This window comes from Sphaerodactylus townsendi, linkage group LG11 (assembly GCF_021028975.2).
Source record: "Sphaerodactylus townsendi isolate TG3544 linkage group LG11, MPM_Stown_v2.3, whole genome shotgun sequence".
NCBI classification, from domain to species: Eukaryota; Metazoa; Chordata; class Lepidosauria; order Squamata; family Sphaerodactylidae; genus Sphaerodactylus; species Sphaerodactylus townsendi.
The window spans coordinates 51,587,299-51,601,920 of record NC_059435.1 but is presented as its reverse complement, the minus strand read 5'-3'; the positions used below and the strand labels follow the sequence as shown (position 1 = coordinate 51,601,920).

The 14,622-nt window shown below is 41.8% G+C and overlaps 1 protein-coding gene across 6 annotated transcripts in view; it reads left to right on the top strand.

Moving 5' to 3' along the window:
* The window catches only part of AKAP9 (A-kinase anchoring protein 9), a 118,973-nt gene extending 105,973 nt beyond the window's left edge, over positions 1 to 13,000 (top strand). For all 6 annotated transcript variants that reach the window (XM_048510855.1, XM_048510854.1, XM_048510852.1 and 3 more), the window contains 10 exons: positions 162 to 830; positions 2,376 to 2,593; positions 3,450 to 3,561; positions 5,438 to 5,614; positions 6,906 to 7,106; positions 7,762 to 7,994; positions 8,454 to 8,539; positions 10,078 to 10,183; positions 12,143 to 12,282; positions 12,451 to 13,000. In XM_048510855.1, the coding sequence (XP_048366812.1) occupies positions 162 to 830; positions 2,376 to 2,593; positions 3,450 to 3,561; positions 5,438 to 5,614; positions 6,906 to 7,106; positions 7,762 to 7,994; positions 8,454 to 8,539; positions 10,078 to 10,183; positions 12,143 to 12,282; positions 12,451 to 12,494 (1,986 nt within the window). In that variant the 3' untranslated portion in view covers positions 12,495 to 13,000. The remainder of the gene's footprint in view (positions 1 to 161; positions 831 to 2,375; positions 2,594 to 3,449; positions 3,562 to 5,437; positions 5,615 to 6,905; positions 7,107 to 7,761; positions 7,995 to 8,453; positions 8,540 to 10,077; positions 10,184 to 12,142; positions 12,283 to 12,450) is intronic.
* The last annotated feature ends 1,622 nt before the right edge of the window (positions 13,001 to 14,622 follow it).

The window sequence follows — 14,622 nt, the reverse complement described above, 5'->3', positions numbered from 1 at the left end:
GAACCCCCTGGAAGTGAGCAAAACCATTTGGCCGGTGTCTTACCATATATAAGTATTAGATTATAAATTGATTCTAAGTGACATATTTTAGTTCCATTTACATTCTCTCTGTGTGTGTGTCTGTCTCTCTTTCTCTTTCTTTCTTTTCTTGATCATGGAAGGATCTGAAATATTCTCTTGAGAGTGAAAAACAAAAAGTGATGGAATTGAATAAATGTTTGGAGTTTGAGAAGCAGGTGATAAATGATTTGGAAAAGAAACTCCAATCCCAGGAAGCTTTGAATGCATCTCAGTTGTCACAAGAGCGCAGCTGTAACTCTGAGCTTCAAATACTCCTAGAATCAGAGCAGTTCAGAGTTCTTGAACTAAGCAGTGCTCTGGAAAGGGAAAAAGAGTTGTGTGCCCAGCTTCAAGCAGCTGAACTCAAGAGGCAGGATGGAACCCTTAAACCAACTGAAGATTTACTCGGGGACCTGCAAAAGCGACTGAACGAGAAGCATGGCCGTATAGTGGAGCTGGTTAGCGAGATGGAGAGGTATAAATTGGAACTGGTGCAGCTGAAGCAACAAATGGAAAAGGAGAGGCAGATTCAGAGGAAGACTCTGCAAGATGAGCAAGAAGCTAATCTCTTGGCACAGAAAAAAGTGCACGAGCTGGAGTCCAAAGTGGAAGATGTTGGGTGTCAGCTTGGAGAAAGCAGAAAGCAAGTTCATCGGCTGCAGTGCGAGGAAAAGAAATTGCAAGAAATCATTCAAGGGCTGCAGCAAGAAGAGCAGAGGAGAGAGACAGGGGCCAAGGTGGAAATAGCTACACATCAAAATCTAAATGAGGTAGGGGGGCCCTCAGAAGGACACCGAGTTCAGCTTCATCAGTCTCTTGTTTATGTATAACTGCTTCCATTATAGAGCTACATATTCTGAAGAGCATCAGGCAAGGTTTGTGGCTTTCAGTAATACATTTGTTGAAAGCCTTCAACAATACATTTGATGCTTTCATCATCTACAGCAGTGGTTCTCAACCTGTGGGTCACGACCCCTTTGGGGGTCAAACGACCCTTTCACAGGGGTCGCCTGTGACTCTCTGCATCAGTGTTCTGCATCTGTAAAATGGATAAATGTTAGGGTTGGGGGTCACCACAACATGAGGAACTGTATTCAAGGGTCGCAGCATTAGGAAGGTTGAGAACCACTGATCTACAGTCTTGGTAGAGAAATAATCAGTAGGAAAATTTATAGTCAGACAAAACACACGAGGCCCAGACATTTCATGACAGTTTTTTTTTCTGCTTAGTGCTGTCCCTTAGTTCTTCCATCCTATTGCTACCAAAGCTACCATTGGCACCAGCAGAATGGTCAAGTGCCATCTATTCACAGCAACTGGGATTTTGCCCTCAATTTATACAAAGAGATGTGGTCGAAGTGGTTTTACTAGTGGAGGGCAAATAACACTTTTGTACATGCACACAAATGCATTTAGTCATAATTATTAGTAATGTCTTTCCACTCTTCTTTCACGCAGCTGTGGAGCTAGATTCTTTTCATCTGATTATTTGTTCTCCCCTGGGGTTGTAAAGGTGGGCTTAAGTTCCTAGTGAGTAGGCAGTACTTATTGGCAGAAGCTGGAGAAGCAGTTGAGGAACATTTGTAGTAGTTTGAAACAAGCCCTAATATCCCAGGAAAGCCTGATCTCATCAAATTCCAGAAGCAAAGAAGGGTCAACTCTGGCAAGTGTTTCAATGGGAGACCTCCAAGGAATACCAGGGACATGATGTGGAGGCAGGCAAAGGCAAACTTGCTTTGAAAACCCCATCAGGAGTTGCCTTAAGTCAGATGTGTTTTGACAGCAAAAAAACAATAGCTTGAAATAGACCTCAGAGTCCTGTATAGCTTGGTATCTCTCCGATTGTGTGTGTGTGTGTGTGTGTGTGCGTGCGTGCGTGCGTGCGTGCGTGCGTGCGTGCGTGCGTGCGTGTGTGTGTGTGTGTGTGTGTGTGTGCAATCATCAAGAATCAAATGATCCCCAAACATTTGCAGACTTACATATGTATGCCTCTCCCATGGGGATCATGAGAATTAAATGATTCACACTGCAGAAAAACAGTAGAGCTACATTTAAAGACTGCCCCTCCCTAGACAATTGGATAATTTCTTTCTAGTTGGCCTTGTATAATAAAATAAAAAAATTAGTACCAAACAAACCACTTTTCTTTTGAAAAATACCACTTTCCAGATCAACGACGTCACTGGTTAATCCCATGTACCCATTGTGTTCTTCAGAATCACTGTCTAGAATTGTCAGTTTTTTCATTGTTTTAATGAAGAATCAGATTTGCATAATAATCAATAATTAGGTTTACTACCTATTTACTGATACAGGCAACTTGGGATGCATCTAATGAGAGGACAAGAAAGTGGGTCTTCCAGCAAAAAATGGGAGCCGGTGAATCAAAAGAATTGTCGTATTCCGCTCTAATTGGCATGGAAGGAGGAGGAGGAGATGTTCTCAAGGAATCCCAGGATCTGCAGGTTGCCAGACAGACGCTAAGAAATGTGTCTTCCAAGGTGAAACTTCTGGCTAACAAAGCTGCCAACAGGTTAGATTAACTTTTACTAGTAGTAGTAAACGGTATGTAGACCACTACATTTTTTCTTAAATTTCAGAAACTACAGGCCTGACTCATACTCTTCGTTAAGAAATTGGTTCTAATCAGTTGTGTTAGTGTGATGCCAAGCTGCAGTTTATAATGTAAAGTTTTATCTGTCAAGTCATGGTGACTTTGGGACAAGAGCCCTAATTCTTTCTTCAGTCAGGAGCATTAGTTTTAGGCCTTGTTTGTAAGGCTGCAAGTAGGATGTATTTTTGTTTTTCTGTGGACTCTAGGTATTACAGAGGCTTTATAAATAACTAGCAGTAAAGCCCACTGTAGGGTAAGAAATACATCAAGCCTAGATAGAGCAAGGGGTGAGGGCAGGCCCATTGCGGGGGAGATGCAGTGGTCCCTAGCAAAGGGTCAAAGAGGAAGCACAGATCTTAATTAGGCTTTATAGGATCATTTAACCATGCATTAGAGATGTTTTTCTATTGGTTCTGGTGGGTTTTCCGGGCTGTGTGGCCGTGGTCTGGTGGATCTTGTTCGTAATGTTTCACCTGCATCTGTGGCTGGCATCTTTGGAGGTGTATCACAGAGGGAAGTATGTGTGTAACCTCTGAAGATGCCAGCCACAGATGCAGGCGAAACGTTACGAACAAGATCCACCAGACCACAGCCACACAGCCTGGAAAACCCACCACAACCAGTTGAATCCGGCCGTGAAAGCCTTGGACAATACATTGTTTTCCTATTATTTGTGTGGAAGTGAATTAGATAAATGAAGACTAGAGAACAGTATTCTGTTACGTTACATTTCTGCTGGTGCACATGCTGTTATGCTCTATTTTGATTTATTCAGGCTGCCATTTGAAAAAACAGATGATGAAGACTTTGTTAGGATACATAATGATATTGAAGAAGTTCTGTTGCATTTGCAAATGTTAACTGGTTTCTCCAACCTGGAGGCAGAGGTGAGATTAATTATGAGGATAAGAAAGCTTATTGAAGACATTTCTGATGCAAAAATCAGATATGCTAACTATAGTTAATTATTGTGGAGTCTTATTGTATTTACTGCATGGGACCCAGAACTGTGAATGAGGGATGAGTTTGCAGTAGGAATGTGCACCAATTTTGGGAGGGTATTTTTTGGATTTGCGTTTAATAGACCCAGTTTTTTGGCAGATCCAAAACAAAAAAACCCACCCCAAATCTCCATATCAATAAGGGGGATTTTTTTTAAAATCCAATTAAACCCTATGGGAGATACTTGAATATCCATTAAATCCTATGGGAGATACTTGAATACCCATTAAACCCTATGGGAGATACTTGAATACCCATTAAACCCTATGGGAGATACTTGAATATCCATTAAACAACCAGTGGTGGCGAACCTATGGCACTGGTGCCAGAAGTGGCACTCAGAGCCCTCTCTGTGGGCACGGGCAAACAGAGTCGCCCCCCGCCCCCCACACATCTAGGCTGGCCTGGGCCGCTGGGCTCGATTATTAGAATTAAACCTAAGACCTAGTTTTGGGAAAGCAGTGTAGGTAACCCTGTTAAGCGCTGTTAAACCCCACTGATTTTCATGCGAAGAACTAAAGCGCGATCCTTTACCAGGGAGTAAGTTCGGTTGTTAGCAATGGGGCTTGCTTCTGAGTAAACCCTCCTACTACCACCAAGCTTACTCCTGAGTAATGCGCGCTTCTGAGCCAACCGTTTTTTCTAAACTAAAACCTCAATATTCAGGTTAAATTACCGTATTGGCACTTTGCGATAAATAAGCAGGTTTTGGGTTGCAGTTTGGGCACTCGGTCTCGAAAAGGTTTGCCATCACTGCATTAAACCCTATGGGAGATACTTGTTGGGCTCTTTGGTGGCCTGTAAAATTGGACCGCTTGGCTCAGTAGTTACCAAGAAGTTATTCTAAGAAGAGTCATCTGAAGCTACACTGCATATTTGAATGTCTCTACCTCAAAACATTCTCTGCAGAGCCCCACAAAGATTACCTTAAGGTAAAATGAGCCAGAGAAAGCCAAAATAATCTGTCAAAATTGGTTGTTTTCAGATTTGCTTTTTGGCTCCATTAATATGGTACCCCTTTTTTGTGAGGGTGGGGGGCAATGAGCTGGTGGGGGAAGCCCCCAAAAGACAAAACAGCTGTTTTTGGTTTGGCAGAGCTGAGTGCACACCACTACTTGGCATGCTTTAAAAACCTGTAAAGAACACCATGGCAGCATTAAAGGTGTAAGAAAAAGCTACCAACAATTAAGTTGTAGGTAGCTGGAGAGCTAGCATGGTATAATGGTTAAGAGAGGCAGACTCTAATCTGGAGAACTGGGTTTGATTCCTCATTACTTCACCTTTGGCCAGTTGCAGTTCTGTCAGACTGAAAATGCTAAACTTTATGACTAAAGGTTTGAATTGACCTGAACTCATTCAGTCAATCAGATCCATGGCTGATGTTGGCAATTAACTACATTAACACAACCAAGTGACCCAATGGAGAGGGAATGGTGGTGGGTTATCAGCCACTAAAACCTACCATGTCTCTCAGGTGTCGAGGCTCACAATTCATTTCTGCTAATTGAATGGAACGTTCTAGACCTTGGAGACTAGAGGGGAGCCAGGATAGATACTACTCCCTCCCAGCACCTGGGTTTCCTCTCTCAGCTGCAAAAGGTCACAGTTGGTTGGATCTCAAGCAACAGCACAATTATTTTCTAACTTAAACTTGTCTATTGTGGGCCTGAAACCTGAACCAATGTGTAAGAGAAAAGGAAACTTCATTAAGGGGTTCCATTTCTTGATGGTTGTTCTCTTTCGGCTTGTTTTCCTTTCTAGTTGAATTCAGAGCTACCACCCTTTAATTCGTTGACTGAACGGTTACTGAAACAAAATGCTGAACTGACTGGCTTTGTCAGTAGGCTGAGTGAGGAAAAGAACAATTTGAGAAACGTCATCATGAAACTGGAAGAGGAACTTAGACGATACCAGCACAGAGGACCCAGTGGCGATTCGGTATGTTTCTTCTTGATTTGCATGCAAAGTATTCCTTAGTCCTATAAGTATCTTATGCCCAAGGTAATTGGATTCTTTTAGCTTGGTAATCTTTAGAAACATAGCTATAGTACCTGCTTTTCATGGGCTAGTGACCAGATTAGCTATCTAAAACAATTTTGGGGCATGCATCCTGCATATGTAAGTGTCGCAGTCCTTTATATTGTGTCGTGTTCTTGCGCTTCTGTGGGAGCTCTGACCATTTAAGTGGCCTGCTTCATAGTTAAGTTTCAGCTTTTGTCCTGAGCAATTGTTCATCCCAATCCATAAATTCCCCCCCACACACACACACACACACATAAACACAATGATTTCTGTCATGCTCTGCGGTGTGCTAAGTTTTACCTCACAGTTTTACCTCAAGTGATAAATGCCTTTCAGCTGATGGGTGTAGAACTGAACACCTTGGAAGAGGTGGTCATGTGGCCCCCTCCAGCAAAAGGCATTCCAGAACCCCACTGACCTGAGATACTATTTCTGCCCAGTCATTCTGTTTTTGGGCAAGCTGCTTGAGTGGATGGTAGCAGACTTTCAGGCTGGTCCATTTTTGTCCTGGGCTGGGTTCAATCAATCAATATTTTATTTCGGTCAAAGTCCAGAAAATATCAGATATAAAATATAAAATCCGGATAGTACATTTCCAGACCAGATACAAAATAAAATTGAGGTAACCAGTTTCCAAAGACTGTTTGTCCAAACCATAATATAAGTTCAAATTAAAAACTGGAATAAAATTTGAATAAAAGATAAAATCATTGATCCAAAGTTCCTATTTTTATTGCCCTACTTGTCCACGCCTTTTAACCACATAAGCACTGAATTTTGCCACCTCTCTGGTTATATTCGGATTGGCATCTTCTAATAGTCTTTCCAGGGCACAAGCTGGGCTGGGTTTTTAATGCTTCAATTTAATTAATATTTTTAAATGTTTTGACTTTTTATTATTTTGTATGCTGCCTTAGGATAGGTTCCTGGGAAGGTGGCATAAAATTTTTAAATAAATAACATTCAACTTGCATGATGTTAAAGCCCATGGTATAGGGGTAAGGATCACATAAATTGTATACATGAAGGTCCTGTTTTATGTCTCATCTAAAGCATGGAAGCAGTCCTTTCATTGGTGTGAGCAGAACCCCATTAATTCTGAAAGCATTCTCTCCAATATTTGTTAAAGCCCAATCAAGCAGTGTGATGCAGTTCAAAACCTTTTTGAGGCTTACTTCTCAAATTTCTTTGTTTACGTTTGCTGAAGTCTTTTAGACCATCGATGTACAATGGAGGGAATGCTGATGTGCTCGTTGCTTCGGAAAGAGAGATCTGGAGCAGAGAGAAAGTGGTTCTGCAGCAGTCCCTGAAACAGGCGGAGGCAGAGCTGGTCAAACTGAGAGGAGAGTTAAGGAATGAGACTTTTCTGAGAGAACTGGGATCGGATTCAGAAAATGCTGCTTTGAAGGTTGGAAGCTTTTCTTCGACTTGCTTGGGACATTTTCTTCTGGTATTAAAGACTAAGCTTTGGTCCCCCCCCCCCTCCCTTCTGTTAATCTGAGATGAAAGATTCAGAGCCTGAAACAATACTTCTGTTGCTTTCACTTAGTTTAGCCAAATATGAGATGTCATTCATTCTAGGAATCCTATATAGCACATAAGCTTTTGTACAAAATAACATAAGAATATTTTTCCATTATGCCTTTTTTTGGAATACATTAAACAAACTTCACCAGTTTATATCTGGTCAAAATTCCAAGAAAGGGAGGATCGTGCAAATGGGATAGTCACCTCAGCTTTCCAGGTAACATGTGGAGCTCCCCCTCCACCCAAGAAGCGTAGCAAGGGGGGAAAGCGGCCGGTGCACTGGTACATCCTCCCGCCCCCATCACGCCCCTGGAACGCCCTCACCACACCCCTGCAGGGACATGCGCCCGGTGCACCGTGCACGCGCGCACACACACACACACACACACCGCCCCCTAGGAGCTATGCCTCTGCCCCAAGCTGTAATGGCTAAGGGCAATAAAGAGGCAGGGCTCTGATGAGTGAGGGGAAAGGAACTATGACTTCCAGCCTTAACATACCATATCCTTTTAAAATTAATTTCTTTTCCATTCTAGAGAATTTATGGCCGGTATTTAAGAGCGGAAAGCTTTCGGAAGGCTCTCATCTATCAGAAGAAATATTTGCTGCTCTTACTGGGTGGATTTCAGGAGTGTGAAGAAGCCACCTTATCTCTTATCGCAAGGATGGGTGGACAGCCTTCCTACACAGACCTGGAGGTTATTACACACCGTCCAAAGGGTTTCACACGATTCCGGTCAGCAGTGAGAGTGCTAATTGCAATTTCAAGGTATGGTTTGTATGATAAAAACCATGATCCATAGTAAGAACCAGACCTACAGATAGAACCATGATCATGTGCAGTAAAATGATGAAAATAAGGCATCGGCTATATTTTACATCTGAGCCACTGTACATTTGCTAAAATATACATCATTAAATGAAGCACAAATAGATTGAATGTTTCAGTATTGGCAAGAAGAGGCCTGTGATCTGTGAACTCATATCTGGCAGAACAGTGTGCCAAGTAACAAAAATCTCCCCACATCCTCATATGTCAAGATGTCAGTAATACTGATTCATTTCTGTATGACTTGTTATAAACAGTTCATGTTGGTTCACAGGAACAACCTCATTATCTGAAAATCATATCAGTAATGAATCAGATTATTTCTGAGGCAACCATATTGGCATGTTAGAAGTTGAATTAGAAGCCTATTACCATTTTTTCTCTTGTTTTAAAATGCAGAATGAAGTTCCTGGTTCATCGGTGGCATCGAATTACTGGTTATAGTTCAGTAGGCACCAGCAGAGATGGTTTTAGCCAGAGCACAGGTAAAAGGTTTAATGGATGCATTTCCTTTTTTTTCTTTTTTTTCTCAGTCTTTTAAAAATTATTATTGTTGTTGTTGTTATTGAAATAAATGGATGCATTTTCTGAAGTAGTCAAGAGACAAAGGTCTCTTTCCTTCTTAGTGCTGAATAAACTTGCTCCTGAGATTTAGTAATCCTTTCATTAAATAAAATCTTTTTTGCACGTTGTAGTATGCAGAGAGCCTGAACCTGGATAGTCAGGCTGGTCAGATCTCAGAAGCTAAGCAGGGTTGACCCTGGCAGATATTTGGATGGGAAACCTCCAACGAATTCCAAGATCATGATATGGAAGTAGGCTATGGCAAACCACTTTTGAACGTCTCTTGCTTTGAAAATTCCAGCAAGATTCGCCATGAATCAAATGTGACTTTTCAGCAAAAGAAAAAATCAGAAATCATGTAGATGAGTGATTGAGTGGGGTACATGGAGCTTGTGTGATGCAGTGGTTATATGAAACCCCATGTGCAGGCTTGCTGGGTGACCTTGAGCTAGTCACACCCATTGAGGAAATCAGCGTGGGTGTAAATGAAGTACAATTTGAAATATTTCGGATTTAGAAATGCGGTGGTTTTCTCTAACGCACTGGTCTCTAGCTGGAGAGTTTTAGCATAGAACTGGGCCAGGAACTTACCCCCTGCAGCCATATCTGTAGCACCAGGACTTGGGAGAATAAGTAGGATTTATTCACCATCCTCCAGGGAAGGGTGGTGAATAATCCAATAATAATGAAAAAGGACAGGCACATGAGGGGACCAGAATCGGATTCCTGGACGTTTGCTGGGGGACTTTGGGTGAGTCACTCCCTCCCAACCTAACTTGCCTGACAGAGCTGTTGTGAAGCTGGAGCTGACCTTGTATTAAACAGAACTGTTGTGAGGATAAAACGGAAGAGTAGGGAATTATGGACCTAGTGGGGACAAAAAGCCCAAGGTACAAATCTCTAAATCAGGGGAGGTCGACCTATGCTGCTCCAGATGTTCATGAGCTACAATTCCCATCAGCCCCTGCCAGCACGGCCAGTTGGAAATTGTAGTCCATAAACATCTGGATCACCATAGGTTGGCCACCCCTACTCTAAATGAACACACCTTGAGGGATGTCAAAACAAATCCTTTGAGCCAGTGATAGAATTCTGATACTGTAAATTTCTATTGGGGGGAGGGGGGACTTCCTAGCATTGTTCTCAAGCTATCAGTGTTGAAATACAAGATTGTGGTATTATGTTTTAAAGTGCAGAACCAGGAGACCCATCCAAATTCTATTATTACTATTTTGGCATTCATTTGTACGGTCCCTGTCATGGAGTTTCCAAAACTGGGTTTCTAGCCTATGTAGCTGTTGTATATGTTTGAATAAATTGAGTATCAGGCCATTAGTGTTAGGGAATTATATCTATGCCCAGTAGGAAATGTTGCTTGAAAGTAATTAATAGTCAGAACTGAGTCTATTTGCTTATCTCAGTTGCTTATAATTAATACTTTTAAAAATTATTTGTGTAGGCAATGAGTCATCAGGTGGTCTGGATCTCTATGGAGAACAGAGGCATTCTTCTTATCGATCCAGATCAGAACTGGAGTCTTTGAGATCTCTAAGCTATCAACACAGGTAAATTACAATTGATGTTGTTTTTCCTGCATTTAGAAAAAAAGCAGCATGTAGCTCAGTGATGGCGAACCTTTTCGAGACCGAGTGCCCAAATTGCAACCCAAAACCCGCTTATTTATTGCAAAGTGCCAATACGGAAATTTAACCTGAATACTGAGGTTTTAGTTTAGAAAAAACAGTTGGCTCTGAGGCGCGTTACTCAGGAGTAAGCTTGGTGGTAGTCGGAGGGTTTACTCAGAAGCAAGCCCCATTGCTAACAACCGAGCTTACTCCCTGGTAAAGGATCACACTTTAGTTCTTCGCATGAAAATCAGTGGGGTTTAACAGCGCTTAACAGGGTTACCTACACTGCTTTCCCAAAACTAGGTCTTAGGCTTAATTCTAATAATCGAGCCTAGCGGCCCAGGCCAGCCTAGATGTGTGGGGGGCGGGGGGCGACTTTGTTTGGCCGTGCCCACAGAGAGGGCTCTGAGTGCCACTTCTGGCACCCGTGCCATAGGTTCGCCATCACTGATGTAGCTTATTGTTCACCATTCAAACCCTTGCAGTGTGTTCAGAGGCAGCAACACCCCCACCCCCACTCCCAAGTACCAGATGATAGGGATAAAAAAAAAGCAAAGATCTTACCCCATGCTACGCCATGTGAACTCCTCCGAGATTTCTGCCTAGCTGATGTGTGTAATCAAATTGGACTTGTATCTGATCTAGATGTGCATATTCTCCATTGTTTTTAACTACACACATCTCTAGATCTCTTCTGTTTTATGACAGTAACAAGTTATCTACAAAATGTTACGTATTTCTCTTTGTTATAGGAAATACATTTATTTATTTAAAACAGTTTTTAGGCCACCAAACCACCCGATTCAGGATCTCCAAAATGGGAAATGTGAAAATATTTGAAACAAGAAAGAGCATTTCAATACAAATGTATATAAATATTTAAAACCATTTCATATTGTATGTATGTATGTTACATTTTATTTAACACATAAAAACACATCATTAGAGGAGGGCTAATAAGAATCAGCGAAGGAATGCCAAACAAAACAGTCTTCACTCACTGGTAGAAAAGGATAGATGGAAGGAGCTTCAGCACAAAAGGCCCTTCCTTGGCTTGCCACCTGCTGAGCCTCAGGTGATGGTGGCATCCCATTGAACAGGTAGGTTCATATCAGAGTAGGCGTATCAATAGTCACAACTGTGGAGATTGAGTCTTTCCCAACTCCCATTTATTCCACATTGTCAGGCCTTATGGTCTGCGTGGGGCTCATTGGTCCTTAGAGTAAGTTCTTTCCTTCCAGACATTTTAAGGAAATGTTAAGCACACTTCCGAAATATATTTGCCAAGATTGTAAGAACCCCACAGATCAACGCTCGTTCCAGTTTGTGTTTTCTTATATTCTATTTTGGAAATACGATAACATGTTTTTTTTCTGCAAAGTCTTGAACTACTTAGATATTTGGGAGCTGGAAAATAAATACTACCTTAAGGGGATTCAGTGAAAAAAAACCACTGCAATGTAGCAGCTGTCTCCTTCATGTTTCGCTTACAGCCCTCCCGGTGCTGTCTTGTTAACCAGTGTAGTCAATGAGATGCCAGCTTAGATGAACCTTTGGTTTCATCCAGTAAAGATGCTCTGCAGATTTAGTTATTTGATTGGCAGCTTCTTATATTATGACATGTGCTGAAGGCACTTTAGAACAGTGCCTTTTCACTTATATCTTTCACTAGCAATAAAGCCCATTATACAAGCAAATACAGTGGGCTCCAAAAAACTGTTAGTGGGTTAATGGCATCCTCCCCCCAGGGAGACCAACCCCTTCTGTATTTCGTCCTCACTTGGCCCCACAATGTACCACAGATAACAAAAACCTACCCTGATTATTCAAATTTTTAAAAAGTCAGTGTGGTGTAATGGTTAAGAGTAGTAAGATTGTTTCTCTCTCCATCTCAAGGTACCATGGTGTCCATACTGATTTAAGTCCAGTTTCTCTGGCATGTTCTCAGCTACAGAATTATGATCCTGACAGAGCATTAACTGATTATATCAATCGCCTGGAGGCTCTACAGAAGCGCCTTGGAACTGTACAGTCAGGTAAACGTTACTGTATTTAATGGCTATGCTCTGGTTTAATTTAGTTTCAGTTTCTTATGACCACGTTAAGTCAGCATCTGACCATTTACTTGACAATCTAGTTCATTGTAGAAGACATCTGATTATCCATGCTTATTTTGCAATCTGTATTTCCTTCTGGCTTTATAGCACCGTCTTCATACGCACAACTACACTCTGGTATCAGAAGATAATCTTTGCAACATCTTCATCACCGGTAGTGACATCAGATAAAATGCCTTCTGCAACTCTGTGCTCCTGCTGTGCTTCGTATAACGTGTTTATTGTGGGACCAACATGAACACAGCTCAATGATTGTATGCAGTTCACCTTGCAGCAACTCCACACTGACTGGAACTTATGTACATAGGCACTTTTTGTGGTCATTCAAGCCCGATCATTAAATTACATGTATATTTGTGGAATGCTAATTTAAACAATTAAATTATTAAGAAGTGTGTATTTATCAACGGGATGAGAGGATGAAACGTTTATGTATTAAGATTGCTGGATGCGTAGTTATGAGTGCACAAGACTTTCTGATGAGGCTACTTGAAGGACTTTTCATGATTTTATCCTATTTGCTACTGGCACTGCAGAGAGAATATCACTTGTAGAGACCTATTTTTGTAAAGGTAGAAGTTTTGAATTTTATGGATATTTTGTCAAAAGTACTGAAATAAAGATTTCATCCTTTTAATGCTCTCGAGTTTTAAATTGGATATGTTTTATAGGTAAAGCAAATTTGGGGGAGATGAATTATGCCTTTAAAAAATATTTTCACTAATCCACATCTCGCCTTAGTATTCACAGACATGCCATCAGATAAGTTTCCACCTATTTTATTTTTTTATTTCTTTTGTTGGATTTATATACCTCTCTATCCCTGAAGGGCTCTGGGCGGGTTACAACATAGTTTAAAACATTCCATAAACATTAAAAATATAAATTCTAATCAATTAACAATGTAAAAAAACACAAGATGATAATTAATGTAAGTTCATCCTTCCCACCTTTCCTCCCCCTCCCGCCAGAGACCAAAAGATGTTATGCTGTGCTCAATCAATCCAGCTGTCTAGTTGGAAAAGGCCTAGTAGAACAGGCATGCCTTGCAGGCCCTGTGGAATTGACATAATTCCCACAAGGCCCTGACATCACCAGGCAATTTGTTCCACCAGGCTCTGTTGGGTCGTAAAAGCCTTGGCTCTTGTCAAAGCCAGCCAGGTATCTCTCGGACTGGGGATCGCCAAGAGGTTCCCCTCCGGCGAACGGAGCCTTGTAGGGCACTGGTGGTGGCGAACCTATGGCACTCCAGATGTTCATGGACTACAAGTCCCATCAGTCCCTGCCAGCATGGCCAATTGGCCATGCTGGCAGGGGGTGCTGGGAATTGTAGTCCATGAACATCTGGAGTGCCATAGGTTCGCCACCACGGAGGTAGGGTAAATTATTTCCAGTATCATATGTTCTTAGGATGAGAGTGATTTCTTTATAACATATATGCAGACAGTCTGAATTTAAAGTTAGTGTTCCTTTGGAAATCCTGGTTGATTTGTATTGAACTTTTCATAAGAAAATGGATTACTCTGGGAAAGCCATAGTAGAATGAATACAAATTTAATTGCTCACCATGTCTGAAATGTAGGCATGGGTGATATATGCCTGAGAAGATGGTAAAAGGAATCTAGTACTGTAGGGAATATTATTTTTAAAAGGCTACCTGGGCTGAGGGTAGGGGCGGTTGGTGGCATAAAGGTAGGACTCCTGCGTTCCCCTCATGTTGGTCTCTTGAAAAGCTGTCTCAGTTTTCAGCTGTTGGAGAAAGACAAGAAGCCTCTCCCCTGCGTTGTGGTCCCAAGATAAATCAAGCAGCCACAGGCTTTTAAAACTTGGACTACCCACCCCCCTTATTAACCATTGTGTGGTCTGGCCCTTAAAGCTGTAAGTCCTGCCACATTGAACTGAGGCCTTTGCAGTTTAAGACAAGTTATGTGTCAGGTCATAAGAAATGCTTTCGATACCATAAATGACTGGATTGTGAGAGACTCGGGCCCTTTCCACATAGGCCAATTAAATCAGGATAAACCCATTAAAAAACCCAGATGGGGTGGTGGTGGAGGATTTTGCACAGATCCCAATGTTAATGCAGATCTTCTCCGTGCTCCCCCCCCCCCACCCCAGGTTTTTCGACAGTCGTGTTATGTGCAATTCTTTTATTTTAATGCGGCTGACAGTCACGGCTGAAACAGCCACGGCTGTGAGCCACGTTAAAACAAGAGAATTGTACATATCGTGATTCTCAAAAACCCCTTTCCCAGGTCC